Source organism: Balaenoptera borealis (assembly GCF_965194805.1).
Source record: "Balaenoptera borealis genome assembly, chromosome: 8".
NCBI lineage: Eukaryota > Metazoa > Chordata > Mammalia > Artiodactyla > Balaenopteridae > Balaenoptera > Balaenoptera borealis.
Window position 1 is genome coordinate 27,946,142 of NC_138865.1, and position 23,125 is coordinate 27,969,266.

The 23,125-nt window shown below is 38.5% G+C and overlaps 2 protein-coding genes across 6 annotated transcripts in view; one reads left to right on the forward strand and one right to left on the reverse strand.

The window, feature by feature from the left end:
- LOC309632903 (hippocampus abundant transcript-like protein 1) overlaps positions 1-5,666 on the reverse strand; it is an 84,825-nt gene extending 79,159 nt beyond the window's left edge. Inside the window, exon 1 of one of the 5 annotated variants that reach the window (XM_082400945.1) lies at positions 5,194-5,666. In XM_082400945.1, the coding sequence (XP_082257071.1) occupies positions 5,194-5,301 (108 nt within the window). In that variant the 5' untranslated portion in view covers positions 5,302-5,666. Of the gene's footprint in view, positions 1-3,603; positions 5,127-5,193 lie in introns of those variants that run through there. The other 4 variants (XM_082400940.1, XM_082400943.1, XM_082400941.1 and 1 more) reach the window with 4 other exon arrangements.
- LOC309633809 (uncharacterized protein) overlaps positions 1-23,125 on the forward strand; it is a gene marked incomplete at its 5' end in the record, with an annotated part of 240,066 nt that overhangs the window by 198,719 nt on the left and 18,222 nt on the right. The window lies entirely within an intron of this gene.

The following is a 23,125-nucleotide window of genomic DNA, read 5'->3' on the forward strand; positions in this document are numbered from 1 at the left end:
ACAGACCTACTAGAAGGGCTAAAATTGACTGACCAAGTGTTGATGAGGATGTAGATGAACTCTCATAGTGCTAGTGCCAATGTAAAATTAAAATTTTTAAATTTAAAAAACAGTTGGGCAGTTTCTTAAGAAGTTAAACAATACACCTACCATATGATCCAACCATTCCACTTCTAAGTATTTACTTAAAAGAAAATAAAGTATACTCCATACAAAGACTGGTTCATGAATGCTCATCGCCGCTTTATTTGTAACAGCCAAAAACTGGTGATAAACCAAATGTTCACCGAGGGATGAATGGATAAACAAACTGATACATCCATACAACTGAACACTACTCAGTAACAAAAAGGAATGCACTACTGATTTATACAACAACATGAATAAATCTCAAAATAATTTATCTGAGTTGAAAAAAGCCAGACCAAAAAGAATATATTCTGTATAAGTCCATTTATATAAAACTTTAGAAAATTAAAACTAATATATAGCAACAGAAAGTAGATAAATGCTTGCCTGGGAAGGTGGAAGTGGATAGAGGATGTACAAATGGGCACAAGGAAACTTTTAGGGATGATGGATATGTTCACTATCTTGATTGCAGTAATGATTTCACAAGTGTCAAAACACAAATCTGTACACTCTAAACATATATAGTTTTTATAATTATATTTCAATAAAGCTGTTTTTAAAAGAGAAGCAAATACAAAGCTACATATAAAAAAGTCAGGCATCTAGATAGGAAATTGACCAAACTTCACAAATATGATATGTTTTTGCAGGGTTAGAAACTCTTATTTGTTATAATTGATTACAGATATTAAGGACAAATTTCTCTTCCAATTTTCATATAACAATGCCCTTGCTATGCTACAACCTCTTTCCCCAGGGCACATCTCAGATTTCATAAACCACTTGTGAAGGTTCTATGAGACACTAAACTAGAAGGAGGGAGAGAGGGAAGGAAGGAAAGAGAAAGAAGGGGGAAAGGAGAGAGAAAACACCAGCAAGAAGGAGAATGAGGAATAAAAAGATGCTTCCATAGTGTAATAAAGCATGTTTATCGCATCTGTATAGCTAACATCATCCTTGACAGTGGAAAAAATATATACATTCCTGTTACGCAGAGAAGGCTGTGCACTTTTACAATTACTACTGAACATTTTCCTGGATATAGTTCATATAATACAGAAACAAGACATGAAATTACTGCCACTTGAAAAATTTGTGAATATTTATCCAGAAGACCCTAAAGAATATTTTTTAAAGATAAGGTAAAAATTACCAATGTCAGCAATAAAAAAAAAAATAGACTAAAGATCCTACAGTAATTAAAAAGAGCCTAAGAGGCTGTTAGGAACAACTTTATGCCAATTAATTTGAAATTTTAGATGAAATGGACAAATTCCTAGCAAAATACAACTTACTAAAATTGACAGAAAAAAATAGAAAATCAAACGGAAAATCTACATTGTTCTAGAACTACATTAGCCCAAAAAACTGAAGAACCATAAAGTTCTACAACTGTATTACCATCTTACACAAACTCTTCAGAGAATAAAAGAAAACAGAACTCTCCAATTTGTTTTATAAGGCCAACCAAAACTTATATAAAAGTAACAAGCTAATTTCATTGATAAGCATAATTACTGGTTTAAACTAGACTAATTTACTTCTCTAACATACATTTATTTTAGACTATTTTAGATTAAGGGACTATTTTAGATTAAAAGATACACAGGTGTAGTCCCTGTCTTCAAAGACTTAATCTAGTAAGAAAACCAGTGGGAAAGGATGCTCAGATATCATAAGAAGCAAGTTTTACAAAATCCTGCCTATACTAGGCCTAAGAACAATACAACAGCAGCAACAAGTCTGTGTTCTGATAAAGGCTTGAAAGTTGACTAGAGATCTGCATACTTCTTAATATGAAATATAAATGTTTCTGCTATGAAAGCACAATGCATTTACTTTTATAAATTGCGATAGATCAACTGCTCACAAATGCTTTCCATTTCTCCTTTTATCTGCTTATAATTTACTTAACAGAGTTTGGTTGTGCTAATGTCCCAGTACTATTTTATTACTAAAATGATCATACTGATTCCTAACAGTGTTAAGAATTGAAAGCTAATTAAAAAAAAAAATTTCCCTAAAATGTCCCTAGGTCCTCTTTCACATTTTTTTTTTTTTTGGCCGTGCCACCCGTGGGATGTGGGATCTTGGTTCCCTGACCAGGGATGGAACCCGTGCCCCGCTGCAGTGGAAGCGTGGAGTCTTAACCACTGGACCGCCAGGGAAGTCCCCTCTTTCACCTTTTTACAAACAAAACATATCTAGTCCTTTTAGCCTTTTTTTTGGGTAACAAGCTGCTCTTCAGTACTGTTTCCATTGTGCCTATATAATATATAATATTCTTGTCCTTATAAATCAAAATTAGTCTTTACAGGAGCCCCTCTAAAACGGTCTGAGGAAAATCAACTAAAAACACATCAAATGTCACCAGAATGGCATTGATCCTGAGAGGCCCTACATCAGAGATCTTAACTGGTATCTAAGTACTGGCTTTTTGGAGTCAATGAACATTCTGAAATACACAGTATGCTAAACTCAGTTGTGTTTTCTTTGCAGAAAATCCTTAATTCTCTTCAGATGCTCAAAGGTAAATGATTCCAAAAGGATATGCATTCAATGATAATGCAAATAATTCTGACACAACATTTCAAGGTGTATGAACACACACAATTAGGGAGGGATAGAGCAAAGAAAGGACAATAAAACAAGAACTTATTTACTACACACAATTCCCTTTTCTAGATTGCAATGGTCTCTTAGAATAAATATGTGATTCCCTTCTATTATTCAGGTCAATACATCTCTTTGCCAAACAAGGTAGAAAAAAGTTTCAGCCGATTCCCTGTATGTGGGCAGTCTTGCTTGTGATTATTAGTAACATCTAAGAACTTGAAACCATGAATACACTAGAATCAAGCTATAAGGAAATTCCAACACATTAAAATGAAGTCAAGTTTTGGAGGACAAAGAATGTAGCACCTGGAAGCAATACTAGAAAGAAACTGCAAACAGGAAAGATGCATAATTTGGGGGTACTGGCATATGACATGAACATATATGATTAAAGACATTCACTGCTTTCCCAGGCAACACACATTACAAAAAGCACCAGTGGCTGAACCCTGCTACCTACCCATGCTAGTCATCTAAGTAGAGCAAGCACCAAAACTCACTGTCAGAATTCACTGCAATTTATCAGTACTGACTAGACACACCCTAAGAGGTAAGGAAAGACTGGACAGGAATCTATTTGTGCCTAAATTAGCATCAAGACTCACAGGGAAAGCAATCAGGGAATAAACTGTCTCAGTTTCTTTGAATACACATTCCTCAAAAATTCCTGTTCTAAGCACATAAAATCAGCGACTTTAATTTTTAGGTTGGGGTCTAGTTCCTGTATAGATTAGTAAATGGGAGAGAACTGAATGTTTTTTACCAGACAAGGATCACCTATACATTCTGACCAATCATTCATGCTTAAAATAGAGAAATAATAACAATAACAGCTAATATTTATTGAGGACTTACTAGGTGCCAGGTTGTAGTAACCCTCACAATTCTCTGAGGTAAACACTATCATTAATTTGGAGAGGTTATATAACTTGCCCAAAGTTATACAGGTAATAAAAAGTGGGAACTGGGATTCCAAGCATGCTCACCTAATCACTATGCTTTAATGCTTCAACCTGCCAGGTTATTTTTTTATCCTATAAGCCAAAGAGAGCTAATGAAAATATTTAAGGACAGCAGTAATGATCATATTTACATGTTAGATTACACTAATCAATACTGTGGAGAGCAGCCTGATGATGAAGTAAGCAAGGGTCTCAAGAGATAGTCAAAATCTAGGTCAAAAATGCTAAGGAACTGAACCACAGGAACGCAGAAAGGATAAAAAACCTAAAATCTTTACCTGGTAAACTTAGCTAGACTTATTAATATATTGGATGAAGGGATGGGAAAGGATGGATTCTACCTCTCAGGTTACTAGCTTGGCCACTGGTCAGTAATTATGGTCTATCAATTCAAAGACAGGAGGAGGAGCTGGCAGTTTCGTTTCCCTTAGTCGGCAGGAAGATAAGTCTACCTTTTATGTAATCAAAAACAAAACGAGAGAAACCAATTCTACAGAATTTCCCTCCTCCTACCAAAAACACTTTCCTGAAATGAGGAACTCCTTATTTTTTTCCTCAAAAATAAGAAGTCACTTGGGCAGGAAGGGGCCCTCAACATCATTTAGCATTCTTTAAAAGCAAATTAAATCTGAAGCCGATTGCATATTATTTAATTTTCCTAAAATTTCTATTTTCTTTGGAAAAAGCCTCCTTGGCATTAGTTTCTATTCATTGTACCGTTTCTATATTTCCTGTCCTAAATAGAGCAAAAAAGAAAAAAATATATCTTTGAGAAATGACACTCTATGCTTAGAGTTCCAACGTCAGACACCTAAGCGCCACTGACAGCCTGCTCTGCCGAATCCAGGCCAATTAAACCAGTGCTTCGGAAGCCATCTGACTCTCACGTGAAACTGTTAAGAGACTAGCCTGAATACGCTCCTCAGTTGGGCCCTGGGATAGGCAGCTTCCTCTGAAATCCTGCTCACCAACCGCTTCTGTGACCGCCTAGAGAACCAGGAAGGAACAGGAAGGCGCTGCCCAGCCTCCACCGCCAACTTCCCGGTCCAGGGCCCAATGCCGGTTCTAAAGGTTCTCCACACATCTTCTAAGTAGGCTCAAGCCAGAAAGTGCACCATGAAAACAGGATCCACTGTCACGCGTATGGAGAGCTCTGAAAGAACCAAATTACTTATATTCACGGTCCCACGTCGGGCGTCTTTTGAAACAATAACCAAGTCGCCTAAATTTTTGTCTAGCGATGAGCAGCGCTAGGAAAGCCTAGCAGTGATGAATTCGGCTGGCTGACACGGAAAAGGACAGGCTTTCAGACAGCCAGAGCCCCTCGAGCCGAGGCGAAGGGTCAGTGTATCCTCATCCCCAAGGGACCCAGGCCCCAGCCCCGCATCAGGCGTCCCCGGACTCAGGCCGCGACGCCGCCCAACCTCCCCTGGCTTGGGGCTTCGGGCTGAGAAAAGCGTCCGAACTCCGAGCCCGCGCTCACCGAGCTGCCGCTCGCGGCCCGCGCGCCCGCGCGCTTCTCCAGCATGGCTCCCGCCTCGGGCTCCGACGCCGCCTTCTCCTCCCTCTCCAGTGGAGATTCCGCGTTCATGCCGCTGCCATGCCCGCGCCGGCTGGGGGGGTTACGGGACTACAGCTACGCCGCAAATGCGGCGGCGGGGCCCGCGCTCTCATGGGCTCCGCGGCCCAAAGCGGCCTGCGGGTCAGGCGGCGGCGCCGAGAGCTGTGAGCGCTGCCGAGGCCGGAGCCGCAAAAGAAACGAGGCGAGGAGAGCAGCTAAAAGCGGGCACAAGCCACAGCCACTAACAGAACCAAACTCAGAGAGCTGCCAACAGCGTCTCCAGCGGCCAAGGTAGCCCCGCTCCGCTTCCCCACAGGCCGGCTAGGGGCAGGAGGCCCCGCCCCGGATCTCAGCTCCCGCCACAAGCTCTGCGCCTGCGCTCAAAGCCTCAGCAGTGCCCGCCCACCTCAGGCCCCGCCTCCACGTTTCCGGGGCCTCCTTGGCGTCAGGACTCCGCGGCACGCTGGAAATGCGTCATCTCCCAAGGACCCCAGGAATAGTTTCTTTTTCCTGAGACAGAACCGGATCTGGCGAACTGAGGGTGTCAGGTGCTGGGGGTTTTGTTAGTGACTGCACTTCTGGTCTTGGTTTGGTGCCCCCAACAAGTATATGGATGGGCACGTTCTGACACGGATACAGAGCCCCGGGATCTGGAATCCCGAACTGGGGAAGTGCCGTATGCTATAACTACGATATTCTGTTCCTCTTCAAAATCTATAAAGAAGCTGACAGAGAGCTTACCTGGGCTGTGGGATTCATGGGAAGGACAGCCTTAGGAAACATACAGGTCCCTGTTCCAATCCAGAACTACTTGATGGTACCAACACGGTGTATATGAACTGATTACTCAAAGCCTCAGATCATGTTTGGGTAAAGTGCTGATGTGCTAAAGTGCAGAAATCAGCTAACACTAATTTTGGCTCTATAAATGTTATGATTACTGGCTGGAAAGGACCTTGTGAGATATTACATCCTACTTTGCAGATGCCAACCCAAGCTCCAAAAGTAAAGTGGCTTGGCTAGTTAAAGAGTTAATGTGACAGATAGGACCTGCTCCACGAATTTGGGGAACAAATATAGTGAGAATATTTTTTATTAGGTGTTTGAGCATTCGATGCCTCTTTGAAAGAAGACAAACACTGAAACTCTGAAGAACTTATGTCTTCCTCCTTATTAAAGAGACCCAGGTGGACTTAATTGAAGAATGGAGTAAGTCCAGTCATTTCACTATTGATTTGCATCTTGTATTATTGTTGTTGTTCCAAATGGGTCTTGTACAATCCTAAAGATTTTTGTTTGATTTGTTATAGTGTATCCATTGGCTTAGGTCCCTTCCAGGGCTTCAGTCCATAGCACTTGGTGTACTGAGTTATAGCTTCATTTACACTCACTGAACAGACATTGCTTCCCAAAGCATATTGATGTCCAAAATCAGTTTTTCCTGAAAGAACATAGAAATTCTTTTATTGAGCTCAGGTCATCTACCTAGACTGCCCCTTCTATCAGGGACTTTACTGCTACTTGTCCTCGACTGAAGGCTTTTTAGTCGGCACTAGGAAACTGACAGGATTTTAGAAGCCACCAGCCTTGAATTGTGAGTAGGAAATTCCCCCAACAATACCTCAGACCAGTTGTCCCCTATCCTGTTCTTAAATATAGCCAGAGAAGAGGATATGTTAAATAGGCCCAATCCATTTATGGATAGCTGTCATATTTTGGAATTATGTCCTTTTATTAAGCCAAAAACTGCCTGCCTATTTCAGCCATACTTTGATTCTGGTTCTGCCTTCTATATCTGTACAAAAATGTCTAATTCCATTTGTTTGAAATTCCAAGATGAACTTGTCATCTTTCTTGATTATCTTCTAAATACATACCAGTTTGTGAAAATCCCAATTAAAATGCATTGCCAAAAATGCAACACTGGAAGTAATATTTAATGATGGCACTGTGAGGTCTGGTCCCTTGATTTGCATAAAAGTAAATTATCATAAAAGTAAATTATCATAAAAGTAAATTTTAGGAGATGAATTATTTATTGCATTATGTTGATAGTTATACCATAGGAATTAAATAGACCCTTATTCTTACCTTCTAATTAATTCTGCACTAATCAACGTCAAAGACCTGGGATTCCACATAATTTAATTCAACATCCTAGGCTCTAGGAAAATAATGGCACTCACTGAAGGATACGTGTGTTATGGTATTTAGAAAATAGGATATCTGTATGCAGACCATGAAATTGGACCCTTGTCTTACACCAGACATCACTCAAAGTGGATGAAATTCTCAAACGTAAGACCTGAAACTCTAAAACTACTGAAAGAAAACAGGGAAATAATCTGACTGGACAAATATTTTTTTGATATGACACCAAAAGCACAGGCCAGAAAGCAAAATCAGACAAGTGAGATTGCATATAAAGCTTTTGTACAGCAAAGGAAATAATCAACAAAATGAAAAAGCAACCTACTGAATGGGAGAAAATATTTTCAAATTATATATCCAATAAGGGGTTAATATCTAAAATATATATGGAACTCATGCAACTTAATAGCAAATAGATAAATAAATAGCCTGATTAAAACATGGGCAAAAGACCTAAATAGACATTTCTCAAAAGAAGACATTCAAATGACCAACAGGTATATGAAAAGATGCTCAACTTCACTAATCATCAAGGAAATGCAAATCAAAACCACAATGAGATACCACCTCAAATCTGTTAGAATGGCTGTTATAAAAAAGACAAAAAATAACAAGTGTTGCAAGAATTTTGATAAAAGTGAACATGTGTACACTGCTGGTGGGGATGTAAATTGGTACAGTGTGGAAAACAGTATAGAGTTTCCCCCCAAAAGTAAAAAAACAAAATTACCATATGATCCAGCAGTCCCACTTCTGGGTATATATCCGGAAGAAATAAAATCAGAATCACAAAGAGATAACTGCACTCCCAGGTTTATTGCAGCATTATTCACAGTTGGTGAGACATGGAAACAACATAAATATTTATCTTCAGATGATTGTTTAAAGAAAATGTGATATATATATATGTATATGCAATATTATATCATTCATCATTTTAAACGATGTAAATATGGCCATTGTGACAACATGGATGAGCCTGTAGGACATTATGCTAAGTGAAATAAGCCAAACACAGAAAGACAAGTATTGCATGATGTCACTTACATGTGGAATCTAAAATAGCCAAACTCTTAGAAGCAGTGGAGTAGAATGGTGGTTTCCAGGGGTTTGAGGGAGAGAGAAATGGGAGATGTTTGTCAATGAGTATATAATTTCAGTTATGCAAAATAAGTTCTGAAGACCTAATGTACAGCAGTGTGACTGTCATTATCAGTACCGTATTGTATTCTTGAAATTTGCTAAGAGGGTTGATCCTAAGTGTTCTCATTACAAAAAGAAAAACGAAAGAAAATGGCAACTGTGAAGTGATAGATATGTTAATAGCTTGGTTGGAGTGACTATTTCATAATCTATATGAATATCAAAACATCAATTGAACACCATAAATTTTTTCAACTTTTATTCATTATACCTCAATAAAGCTGGAGCAATAATTAATAAAAAAATTTAGTAAACATTTTAATTCAGAAAAGGAAAAGCTGTTAAACTCATGGTATGGTTTATTACAGTGAAAGGATGCAGATTGAAATCAGAAAAGGTAAAGGGCACATAGGCCAGAGTCCAGGAGAAACCATGCAACAAGTTTCCAGTTGTATTCTCTGAGTGGAGGCTATGGACATCGTTTAATTACCCCAGCAATGATGTGTGACAATACGCATGAAACCCAGGAAGCTTACCTAAGCCTTGGTATCGAAGGTTTTTATTGGGGGTCAGTCACATAGCATGGAGCACCAAGTGACTGACCTTAGGTACTCAGTCCTCAGCCCCTCCAGAGATGATATTGATACCAAGTGGCCCAAAGACCCCATCATAAGTCACATTGTTAGCATAAGCTTCCTAGCATACCCCAAGGCCCCAGGTAAACAAAGCCATTATTATCAGGCTTATAGGGATATTCCAAGGGCTTAGAGGTTATCTCCCAAAAGACAGTCACAGGCCAAAACTTTGTTTTTTGGGGTTTTTTTTCATCTTTATTGGAGTATAATTGCTTTACAAGGGTGTGTTAGTTTCTGCCTTATAACAAAGTGAATCAGCTATGCATATACATATATCCCCATATCTCTTCCGTCTTGCGTCTCCCTCCCCCCACCCTCCCACCCCTCTAGGTTGTCACAAAGCACTGAGCTGAACTCCCTGTACTATGAGGCTACTTCCCACTAGCTATTGGTTTTACATTTGGTAGTGTATCTATGTCCATGCCACTCTCTCACTTTGTCTCAGCTTAACCTTCCCTCTCCCCGTGTCCTCAAGTCCATTCTCTAGTAGGTCTGTGTCTTTATTCCCATCCTGCTCCTAGGTTCTTCATGACCTTTTCCTTTTTTTTTTTTAGATTCCATACAAATCTGTTAGCGTACAATATTTGTTTTTCTCTTTCTGACTTACTTCACTCTGTATGACAAACTCTAGGTCCATCCACATCATTACAAATAACTCAATTTCGTTTCTTTTTATGGCTGAGTAATATTCCATTGTATATATGTGCCACATCTTCTTTATCCGTTCATCTGTCGATGGACACTTAGGTTGCTTCCATGTCCTGGCTATTGTAAATAGAGCTGCAATGAACATTGTGGTACATGACTCTTTTTGAATTATGGTTTTCTCAGGGTATATGCCCAGTAGTGGGATTGGTGGGTCGTATGGTAGTTCTATTTTTAGGTTTTTAAGGAACCTCCATACTGTCCTGCACAGTGGCTATATCAATGTACATTCCCACCAACAGTGCAAGAGGGTTCCCTTTTCTCCACACCCTCTCCAGCATTTTTGATGATGGCCATTCTGACTGGTGTGAGATGATATCTCATTGTAGTTTTGATTTGCATTTCTCTAATGATTATTGATGTTGAGCATTCTTTCATGTGTTTGTTGGCAATCTGTATATCTTCTTTGGAGAAATGTCTGTTTAGGTCTTCTGCCCATTTTTGGATTGGGTTGTTTGTTTTTTTGATATTGAGCTGCATGAGCTGCTTGTAAATTTGGGAAATTAATCCTTTGTCTGTTGATTCATTTGCAAATATTTTCTCCCATTCTGAGGGTTATCTTTTTGTCTTCTTTATTGTTTCCTTTGCTGTGCAAAGCTTTTAAGTTTCATTAGGTCCCATTTGTTTATTTTTGTTTTTATTTCCATTTCTCTAGGAGGTGGGGCAAAAAGGATCTTGCTGTGATTTATGTCATAGAGTGTTCTGCCTCTGTTTTTCTCTAAGAATTTTATACTGTCTGGCCTTACATTTAGGTCTTTAATCCATTTTGAGGTTCTTTTTGTGTATGGTGTTAGGGAGTATTCTTATTTCATTCTTTTACATGTAGCTGTCCAGTTTTCCCAGCACCACTTATTGAAGAGGCTGTCTTTTGTCCACTGTATATTCTTGCCTCCTTTATCAATGATAAGGTGACCATATGTGCGTGGGTTTATCTCTGGGCTTTCATTCCTGTTCCATTGATCTATATTTCTGTTTATGTGCCAGTACCATACTGTCTTGATTACTGTAGCTTTGTAGTGTAGTCAGAAGTCAGGGAGCCTGATTCCTCCAGCTCCGTTTTTCCTTCTCAAGATTGCTTTGGCTATTCGGGGTCTTTTATGTTTCCATAAAAATTATGAAATTTTTTGTTCTAATTCTGTGAAATACGCCAGTGGTAGTTTGATAGGTATTGCATTGAATCTGCAGATTGCATTGGGTAGTATAGTCATTTTCACAATGTTGATTCTTCCAATCCAAGAACATGGTATATCTCTCCATCTATTTGTATCATCTTTAATTTCTTTCATCAATGTCTTATAGTTTTCTGCATACAAGTCTTTTGTCTCCTTACGTAGTTTTATTCCTAGGTATTGTGTTCTTTTTGTTGCAAAGGTAAATGGGAGTCTTTCCTTAATTTCACTTTCAGATTTTTCATCATTACTGTATAGCAATGCTAGAGATTTCTGTGCATTAATTTTGTATCCTGCTACTTTACCAAATTCATTGATTAGCTCTAGTAGTTTTCTGGTAGCATCTTTAGGATTCTCTATGTATAGAATCTTGTCATCTGCAAACAGTGACAGTTTTACTTCTTCTTTTCCAATTTGGATTCCTTTTATTTCTTTTTCATCTCTGATTGCTGTGGCTAAAACTTCCAAGACAATGTTGAATAATAGTGGTGAGAGTGGGCAACCTTGTCTTATTCCTGATCTTAGTGGAAATGGTTTCAGTTTTTCACCACTGAGGACTGTGGGTTTGTCATATATGGCCTTTATTATGTTGAGCGAGGTTCCCTCTATGCCTACTGTCTGGAGGGTTTTTAACATAAATGCATGTTGAATTTTGTCGAAAGCTTTTTCTACATCTATTGAGATGATCATATGGTTTTTCTCCTTCAATTTGTTAACAGGGTGTATCACATTGATTGATTTGCGTATATTGAAGAATCCTTGGATTCCTGGGATACACCCCACGTGATCATGGTGTATGATCCTTTTAATGTGCTGTTGGATTCTGATTGCTAGTATTTTGTTGATGATATTTGCATCTATGTTCATCAGTGATACGGGCCTATAGTTTTCTTTTTTTGTGACATCTTTGTCTGGATTTGGTATCAGGGTGATGGTGGCCTCATAGAATAAGTTTGGGAGTTTTCCTCCCTCTGCTATATTTTGGAAGAGTTTGAGAAGGATAGGTGTTAGCTGTTTTCTAAATGTTTGATAGAATTCGCCTGTGAAGCCATTTGGTCCTGGGCTTTTCTTTGTAGGAAGATTTTTAATCACAGTTTCAATTTCAGTGCTTGTGATTGGTCTGTTCATATTTTCTATTTCTTCTTGGTTGAGTCACTGGAGGTTGTGCTTTTCTAAGAATTTGCCCATTTCTTCCAGATTGTCAATTTTATTGGCATAGAGTTGCTTGTAGTAATCTCTCATGATCCTTTATATTTCTGCAGTGTCAGTTGTTACTTCTCCTTTTTCATTTCTAATTCTATTGATTTGAGTCTTCTCCCTTTTTTTCTTGATGAGTCTGGTTAATGTTTTATCAATTTTGTTTATCTTCTCAAAGAACCAGCTTTTAGTTTTATTGATCTTTGCTATCGTTTCCTTAATATCTTTTTCATTTATTTCTGATCTGATCTTTATGATTTCTTTCCTTCTGCTAACTTTGGGTTTTTTTTGTTCTGCTTTCTCTAATTGCTTTAGGTGTAAGGTTAGGTAGTTCATTTGAGATGTTTCTTGTTTCTTAAGGTAGGATTGTATTGCTATAAACTTCCCTCTTAGAACTGCTTTTGCTGCATCCCATAGGTTTTGGGTCATTGTGTTTTCATTGTCATTTGTTTCTAGGTATTTTTTGATTTCCTCTTTGATTTCTTCAGTGATCTCTTGGTTATTAAGTAATGTATTCTTTAGCCTCCATGTGTTTGTATTTTTTACAGATTTTTTCCTGTAATTGATATCTAGTCTCATACCATTGTGGTTGGAAAAGATACTTGATACAATTTCAATTTCGTTAAATTTACCAATTCTTGATTTGTAACCCAAGATATGATCTATCCTGGAGAATGTTGCATGAGCACTTGAGAAGAATGTGTACTCTCTTGTTTTTGGATGCAATGTCCTGTAAATATCAATTAAGTCCATCCTGTTTAATGTATCATTTAAAGCTTGTGTTTCCTTATTTATTTTCATTTTGGATGATCTGCCCATTGGTGAAAGTGGGGTGTTAAAGTCCCCTACTATGATTGTGTTACTGTTGATTTCCCCTTTTATGGGTGTTAGTATTTGCCTTATGTATTGAGGTGATCCTTTGTTGGGTGCATAAATATTTACAATTGTTATATCTTTTTCTTGGATTGACCCCTTGATTATTATGTAGTGTCCTTCTTTGTTTCTTGTAATACTCTTTGTTTTAAAGTCTATTTTGTCTGATATGAGAATTGCTACTCCAGCTTTCTTTTGATTCCCATTTGCATGGAATATCTTTTTACATCCCCTCACTTTTAGTCTGTATGTGTCCCTAGGTCTGAAGTGGGTCTCCTGTGGACAGCATATATACAGGTATTATTTTTGTACCCATTCAGCCAGTGTACGTCTTTTGGTTGGAGCATTTAATCCATTTACATTTAAGGTAATTATCAATATGTATGTTCCTATTGCCATTTTCTTAATTGTTTTGTGTTTGTTATTGTAGTTCTTTTCCTTCTCTTATGTTTCCTGGCTAGAGCAGTTTCTTTAGCATTTGTTGTTAAGTTGGTTTGGTGGTGCTGAATTCTCTTAGCTTTTGCTTGTCTGTAAAGGTTTTAATTTCTTCGTCAAATCTGAATGAGATCCTTGCTGGGTAGAGGAATCTTCGTTGTAGGCTTTTCTCCTTCATCACTTTAAATATGTCCTGCCATTCCCTTCTGGCTTGCAGAGTTTCTGCTGAAAGATCAGCTGTTAACCTTATGGGGATTCCCTGGTGTGTTATTTGGTTTTTTTCCCTTGCTGCTTTTAATATTTTTTCTTTGTACTTAATTTTTGATAGTTTGATTAATATGTATCTTGGCATGTTTCTCCTTGGATTTATCCTGTATGGGACTCTCTGTGCTTCCTGGACTTGATTAACTATTTCCTTTCCCATATTAGGCAAGTTTTCAACTATAATCTCTTCAAATATTTTCTCAGTCCCTTTCTTTTTCTCTTCTTCTTCTGGGACCCCTATAATGTGAATGTTGGTGTGTTTAATGTTGTCCCAGAGGTCTCTGAGACTGTCCTCAATTCTTTTCATTCTTTTTTCTTTATTCTGCTCTGAGGTAGTTATTTCCACTACTTTATCTTCCAGATCACTTACCCGTTCTTCTGCCTCAGTTATTCTGCTATTGATCCCTTCTAGAGAATTTTAAATTTCATTTATTGTGTTGTTCATCACTGTTTGTTTGCTCTTTCATTCTCCTAGTTCCTTGTTAAACGTTTCTTGTATTTTCTCCATTCTATTTCCAAGATTTTGGATCATCTTTACTATCATTATTCTGAATTATTTTTCAGATGGACTGCCTATTCCCTCTTCATTTGTTAGGTCTGGTGGGTTTTTGCCTTGCTCCTTCATCTGCTATGTGTTTCTCTGTCATCTCATTTTGCTTAACTTACTGTGTTTGGGGTCTCCTTTTCACAGGCTGCAGGTTCGTAGTTCCCATTGTTTTTGGTGTCTGTCCCCAGTCGCTAAGGTTGGTTCAGTGGGTTATGTAGGCTTCCTGGTGGAGGGAACTAGTGCCTGTGTTCTGGTGGATGAGGCTGGATCTTGTCTTTCCAGTGGACAGGTCCACGTCTTGTGGTGGGTTTTGGGGTGTCTGTGGCCTTATTATGATTTCAGGCAGCCTCTCTGCTAATGGATCGGGTTGTGTTCCTGTCTTGCTAGTTGTTTGTCATAGGGTGTCCAGTACTGTAGCTTTCTGGTCGTTGAATGGAGCTGGGTCTTGGCGTTGAGATGGAGATCTCTGGAAGATTTTTGCCATTTGATATTATGTGGAGCTGGGAGGTCTCTTGTGGACCAGTGTCTTGAACTTGGCTCTCCCACCTCAGAGACACAGCCCTGATGCCTGGCTGGAGTACCAAGAGCGTGTCATCCACATGGTCACAATAAAAGGAAGGAAAGAAAGAAAGAAAGAAAGAGAGAGAGAGAGAGAGAGAGAGAGAAAGAAAGAAGATAAAATAAAGTAAAAATAAAATGAAACAAAGTTATTAAAATAAAAAATAATTATTAAAAGAAAATTTTTAAGTAATTAAAAAAAAAAGAAAAAAAGAAAGAAGAGAGCCACCAAACCAAAAAACAAATCCACCAATGATAACAAGTGCTAAAAATTATACTAAAAAAATAAAAAATAAAATGTATAGACAGAACCCTAGGACAAATGGTAAAAGCAAATCTATACAGACAAAATAACACAGAAGCATACACATACACACTCACAAACAGAGAAAAAGGGAAACGATATGTATATATCATTGCTCCCAAAGTCCACCTCCTCAATTTGGGATGATTCGTTGTCTATTCAGGTATTCCACAGATGCAGGGTACATCAAGTTGTCTGTGGAGATTTAATCTGCTGCTCCTGAGGCTGCTGGGAGAAATTTCCCTTTCTCGTCTTTGTTTGCACAGCTCCTGGGGTTCAGCTTTGAATTTGGCCCCGCCTCTGCATGTAGGTTGCCAGAGGGCATCTGTTCTTTGCTCAGACAGGACGAGGTTAAAGGAGCAGCTGATTCGGGGGCTCTGGCTCACTCTGGCTGGGGGGAGTGAGGGGTACAGAGTTCAGGGCGAGCCTGCGGCGGCAGAGGCTGACATGACGTTTCACCAGCCCAAGGCATGCCTTGTGTTCTCCCGGGGAAGTTGTCCCTGGATCACGGGACCCTGGCAGTGGTGGGCTGCACAGGCTCCTGGGAGGGGATGTGTGGATAGTGACCTGTGCTTGCACACAGGCTCCTTGGTGGCTGCAACCACAGACTTAGCGTTTCATACCCGTCTCTGAAGTCCGCCCTGGTAGCCGCGGCTTGCGCCAGTTTCTGGAGCTCATTTAGGCGGTGCTCTGAATCCCCTCTCCTTGTGCACCAGGAAACAGAGGCAAGAAAAAGTCTCTTGCCTCATCGGCAGCTCCAGACCTTTCCCCGGACCCCCTCCCGGCTAGCTGTGGCACACTAGCCCCCTTCAGGCCATGTTCATGCACCCAACCCCAGTTCTCTCCCTGGGATCTGACCTCTGAAACCGGAGCCTAACTCCCAGCCCCCACCTGCCCCAGTGGGTGAGCAGACAAGCCTCTCGGGCTGGTGAGTGCTGGTCGGCACTGATCCTCTGTGCAGGAATCTCTCTGCTTTGCCCTCCGCACCCCTGTTGCTGCGTTCTCCTCCATGGCTCCGAAACTTCCCCCCTCCCTCCGCCACCCACAGTCTCTGCCCGAAGGTGCTTCCTAGTGTGTGGAAACCTTTCCTCCTTCACGGCTCCCTCCCACTGGTGCAGGTACCATCCCTATTCTTTTGTCCCTGTTTTTTCTTTTTTCTTTTGCCCTACCCAGGTATGTGGGGAGCTTCTTGCCTTTTGAGAGGTCTGAGTTCTTCTGCCAGTTCAGTAGGTGTTTTGTAGGGGTTGTTCCACATGTAGATGTATTTCTGATGTATTTTTGGGGAAGAAGGTTATCTCCATGTCTTACTCTTCTGCCATCTTGAAGCTCCTCCAGGCCAAACCTTTGTTTGGAATATGTAGGCTTTGGGTGAGCCAGGCCTGCTGAGTTAGTCCTTCACTGCACAGAATCTAATAAAATAAACAACTTAAATGTGATTTTTCCAAACCAAAATGTTTTATAATGTGTGCTAGAACCAAGACTCTTGCTACTCAATTTGTGACTTCTAGAAGTAAATTGTCAGGTTAATAAGGATACCCCCATCACAATTTGTACCTCAAAGAATTAGGAATGGGAGAAGAGAGACAGGCAGAAGTAGGTGAAGACTTATGCATGCTATCAAAGAGCGGACAGTCTAATAGGAGAGACGTGATAATAACACTGGCTACCATTTAGTGAGTGATTGGTGATAAGTGATTTATATATTACCTTTCATCTTCATCTTAACTTTATAAGGTAGGCATTTTAATCTTCATTTACATATGGAGAAAACCAAGTGAGGTATATTTAGAAATTTACCTTTGCTTTGCTGCCAGTAAATGGTTAAACAAGATACAAGTCTTGGTAGTCTACTGCTGGTGGGAATTTAGCCTGGTAAGGCCTTTCTGGAAAGAAATCAGGTAATTCTTATTGATGTTAATATGCATTGCTCAGCAACCAAACAAACCATACTTATGTATCTCAGAGAAATTCTCACATCAACACATAAAAGGATAGTGGCAGGAATTTTTATTGTACCATTATTTGTGGGACGAGGGTGTTGGAAACAATCTAGGCCTCCATGGATGGATAAATTTAATGTGACAGATGCATAGTATAGAACACTATGCAACAGTGAAAAGTAAGAGACTATATGCATACAAAAATTTTTGAGAGACTCTTCTATATTAAAAAGAAACTAAAGGTACCTAATAACCAAATATAAGCAACCTTTATTGGATCCTTAGTTAAAAAAATAATAAATAAAGGCAGCAATAAAATATATTTTGGGGAGAAAATATGTAACATAGAGGGCAGTGAAAAGGTTAGTATCTGTATTTTACTAAGAGTTCTATATATCAATTTTAAAAAGACACATAATCTTCTCTTCCCCCCAAATGAGCAAAGAATCATGAACAGCACAATTTCAAAATAAGAAATACAAACTGTTAAAAAACATAAAAAGATATATTCACTCTGATTAGTAACCAAAGAAATGTAAATTAGAATAATGAAACATTACTTTCCATTTTAAGAAGAGCAAAGATTAAACAGAATAATAATAATATTCAAAGTTGGTGAAGGTGTAAATACTGGTGAAGTGTAAATTAGTTCAACTTTTTGGAGGTAATGAATTAGACAATATGAGCAAATTTTTACATAAATATTCCTTTGACCTACCTATTCTACAAGTTTAACAATTTGTAGAATCTGCCCAAAGGCAATAATTAAACAAATGGATAAAAAATCTTTTGGTAGCTTTGTAGGCAAGAACAGAAGGAAGAGAACCAGGTACAGGGCTACTTCAATAGTCCAGGTAAGATATGGTGGTGACTTGAATAGGGTGATGGCAATGGGGATGGAGAGAAAAGGACGGATTGGAAACAGGACCAAAAGGCCTTGCTTATGGACTGGATGTGGGAGCAGTTAATAAAGTGCACTTAAAACAGTCAGATTGCTGAGCTCTCTATGTAGAAGTGGAACACCTAGAATGGTGAAATTTTCACTGAGGCTAAAGTCTGTGAACTGTTTACTAAAAACACTGGGCTTCTGGTAGATTCATGGGGCTTGAAAGAGAAATTGTTGAAGTTCTGTGAGTGAAGTGCCATGGCAGACATTAAGAAAACAAAAAGTAAAAGGGACTGTACTTGGAAGTGCAGGAGTGAAACATACTAGGATTCCACCACCACTGTAAGCCTTACTTACTTTGATATCCCAGCATTCCTTCCCACTCCCCATTACCTTCCCCTTAACAAACACATAAATATAAACCTGTCCAAAAGAACTTCTTCAACCACATACACAGACCTGCAGTATTCCTTCTAGGCAGCTCCTAGAAGAGCTATTCAAAGACAAGGATCCTGGTAAAACACCAGTGCTAAAGAAATTTGTCATACCTACCACATCTCTTCTAAGAAGAAATATAGAATCAGCCATCCAAGTTACACAAAGAAATCCTGCTTTGGTTTTTTTTTTTTTTTTAGAGGTGCAAAGGATTATTATTAAATATAGATCTGTTTTCATACAGAATTAACATTCCTCGAACTTCAAACATTGGTTGGTTTGCAAGTAGCAGTAACATTTTATTTTTTTGTGGCTTCATAGCTCTTTTTCTATTTGAATTTTATTTTATTTTTTTATACTGCAGGTTCTTAGTTATCTATTTTATACATATTAGTGTATGTATGTCAATCCCAATCTCTCAATTCATCCCACCAACCCCCCCCCACCACTTCCCCTCCTTGGTGTCCATACATTTGTTCTCTACATCTGTGTCTCTATTTCTGCCTTGCAAACTGGTTCATCTGTACCATTTTTCTAGATTCCACATATATTCATTAATATATGATATTTGTTTTTCTCCTTCTGACTTACTTCACTCTGTATGACAGTCTCTAAGTCCATCCATGTCTCTACAAATGATCCAATTTCCTTCCCTTTTATGGCTGAGTAATATTCCACTGTATATATGTACCACATCTTCTTTATCCATTTGTCTGTCAATGGACATTTAGGTTGAGTCCATGACCTGCCTATTGTAAATAGTGCTGCAATGAACATTGGGGTGCATGTGTCTTTTTGAATTATGGTTTTTTCTGGGTATATGCCCAGTAGTGGGATTGCTGGGTCATATGGTAATTCTTAGTTTTTTAAGGAACTTCCATACTGTTCTCCATAGTGGCTGTATCAATTTACATTCTCACCAACAGTGCAAGAGAGTTCCCTTTTCTCCACACCCTCTACAGAATTTGTTGTTTGTAGAATTTCTGATGATGCCCATTCTAACTGGTGTGAGATGATACCTCATTGTAGTTTTGATTTGCATTTCTCTAATAATTAGTGTTGTTGAGCAGCTTTTCATGTGCCTCTTGGCCATCTGTATGTCTTCTTTGGAGAAATGTCTATTGCGGTGTTCTGCCCATTTTTGGATTAGGTTGTTGATTTTTGTGATATTGAGCTGCATGAGTTGCTTGTATATTGTGGAGATTAATCCTTTGTCTGTTGATTCATTTGCAAATATTTTCTCCCATTCTGAGGGTTGTCTTTTTGTCTTGTTTATGGTTTCCTTGGCTGTGCAAAAGCTTTGAAGTTTCATTAGGTCCCATTTGTTTATTTTTGTTTTTATTTCCATTTCTCTAGGAGGTGGGTCAAAAAGATCTTGCTGTGATTTATGTCAAAGAATGTTTTTCGTATGTTTTCCTCTAAGAGTTTTATAGTGTCCGGTCTTACATTTAGGTCTTTGATCCATTTTGAGTTTGTTTTTGTGTATGATGTTAGAGAGTGTTCTAATTTCATTCTTTTACATGTAGCTGTTCAGTTTTCCTAGCACCACTTATTCAAGAGACTGTCTTTTCTCCATTGTATGTCCTTGCCTCCTTTGTCATAGATTAGTTGACCATAGATCCGTGGGTTTATCTCTGGGTTTCTATCCTGTTCCATCGATCTATATTTCTGTTTTTGTGCCAGTACCATAGCTTTGATTACTGTAGTTTTGTAGTATAGTTTGAAGTCAGATGGAGTTAGTAATATAATACAATATCTAAGATAAAATGTACACTGTATGGGATTAATGACAGTTTCGACCTGGCAGAAAAGATTAGTGAACTTGAAAACAGCAATAGAAGCTATGCAAAATGAAATACCGAGTGAAAAAACGATTGGAAAAAAGTAAAGAGTGCCTCATTGTGTGACAATTTCACACACACTGGTCTAATTTATAGTTTGAGTCCCCAAAGGAGAATAGGGAGGGGCATAGAAAGTATTTGAAAAAATAATAACCAAAATTGTATAAATTTAATGAACCCTATAAACCCAGAGATCCAAGAAGCTCAATAATACATAAGCACAAGAAACATGAGGAAAACAACATCAAAGTACATCATAATCAGATTGCTTAAAACTAATTGTAAACAGAAAATCTTAAAATCAGCCCAAGTAAAAAAACACATTATGTACAATTATGTACAGAGGAACAAAGTTAAGAATGAGACCATATTTTTCACTGGGAACAATGCAAGGTAGAAGACAGTGGAGCAACATCTTTAGAGTACTGAAAGAAGAGAAAAAGTCAACCTCACCCTAGAATTCTATCATTATTTATTTTGTTGTTCAAATTGTTCCATCTTTGGCCATTGGGAACTCTTTCAGTTTTTCTCCTGTGTCCTTTTGAGAATTTTTTTTTTTTCATTAGAACTTTGTTACTCTCTGACACTACAGGATGCTCCAGGTTCATTTAGTATTTTCTCAGCCCAGCCTTAGGATCAGCCATTTCTGGTTTCTTTTATTACAGAATGATTCTTAGAAACCAAGATTTGGGTGGTGGGTGTGCTCATTGTCACTGAGTTGTCAATGCTTTTAGGTCATTTCATGTATACACAAATCTATATTTTTGTATTTGTCTGTTTGAAAGGATTCATTTTAGTTGGCTTTTTTTCTCATGGAGAACTATCCTTACTTAATCTTTTCAATTCCTTACATTCCATCCAGCAAAGCATTCTATTTGGCTAAAAGGCAAATGTGATTTACCTTCTGAAACAAAAATGTTATGCTGTTATGCATACTAGGATGATTCAGAATCAGATCGAGTGAGCAAACATTCCATAAGGAAGGATGGAATTTTGAGTAATCCAGGCAGACAAAGAGTTTATTCTACAATGTATGTGAACTATGCAAAAAGTTAGAAATTTAAAGCCTTTTCCCCTTGCCCTACTTCTGTGTGTTTCACATGCTAGATATTTGTGTTCCTGCCACCTGATACAATTCTATGCCTCTAGCAGTAATTATTGCTGATATGGGTCAGCTCCTCCTGCTCCTTGCCACCCCCTCATAATCAATTATCAAATGTTACCTATGCATTTTCTCACCTCCTATCTCTCTTTCCCCACCCCCACATTGAAGCAACGATCGTGTCCTATTTATTCTGTATCGCAAATCATTCTGCACCTGCTCGTTCCTACTGACACTGCCATAGTTCATAACCTTCTCCTCTCTCAGTAGTTTAGTGTCTTTATCTTTGGGTTTATTTCCACCTATGCATGCTCTCCTCAAACAAAATTGGTCTTTATAATACAAATCCATCTTATTATGTCACTCTGTTGCTAAAAATTCTTCAATGTCTCCTGTTTTTATGCAAGACAAGGCTCCAACCCATTAGCATGATATGCATGGCCCAGGATAGCTTTTTCCCACCTCTCAGCCTGATCATCTAGTACATTCTACAACCATGCCACTGTGCTCCCAAACCTGAGGCTCTTCCTGTGTAGAAGAGCCTCCTTTTCTCCCTCAACTCAGGTATCATCTCTACCAGGTCTTCCTCATATGTCTTCTTCTGTATCACATACACTTTCCTTGCAACTTGTTGGTACTTTGTGTATACTTTTTCTGTCAACATGTAATTCTCTAAATATTAAAACATAATTCTCATGCCAATATTTCATTATCTCATTATTAAGGGAACCCATAAAATGAGTTCAAAGAGAATTTGAAAAACTGATTGTTACAATGAATGAGAACAAAAAGGAATAATGAATTAAGATTGCTAAATTAGATGCAGCCCTACTTTATGTCCTATAGGGTAATTAAATGTAACATTTGGGCTTATCTTATTTTCCCACCATTAAAAAGAAAATCATCTCATCAGTTTCTTATGGGATAACTTCTAACTTTGCAGGGCTGTAAAATATCTGGGCTTAGTCAATAATAAATAGTTAAAAATAAATAATCAAACTTTTCCCTAAAGAGTCAGATGACCCTTAGATGGACTTTTTCAACAATGTCTTCTAGCATGATGTATTGATATGGCATCTCCTTGCTTTATTTCCAAGTTTGGAGTAATTTTTCTTAGTACTGTTATTGACTACCTTGATAGTGTACTTTTAAATTCATTCAATCCTGACACACACTGAACTTGAGGGAACTTAGATTATTGTTATTCAGACTAGGATATGTGTACCCCTTGTGATATGGGAAGACTTTCCAGGGGTTATATGGCCATTGATAGTTTTAAATACCTAATTTCCAGATTCTCACCTTAGGCAGGTACTCTTTACTACAGATAGCGTGTTCCAAAAAGTGTCACTGCTTTGCATATTCTTCTTTCCCACATCCCCTTCCATAGTCATCCTTCACCCACTTCACTAAAGCCTCTCCACCCATTCTAAATCTGATCACAGACCCTGGTTTTAAATACTTCCAAGGGCCAAACAAGGAGACAGTTTGAGAAAGCTTCATCCCTGAGAGAGTGACATTTCATTTAAGCAACAGGCTCTTGTCAAGTCTCCAGTCACAGAGACTCCTAACACCATGTTTATTTGAATTAAACAATAAAATAAGAATTTTTCTTTCAGAATGTGAGTTGGATTTGGCTGACTTGTTTGATAATGAGGATTAGTTCTGG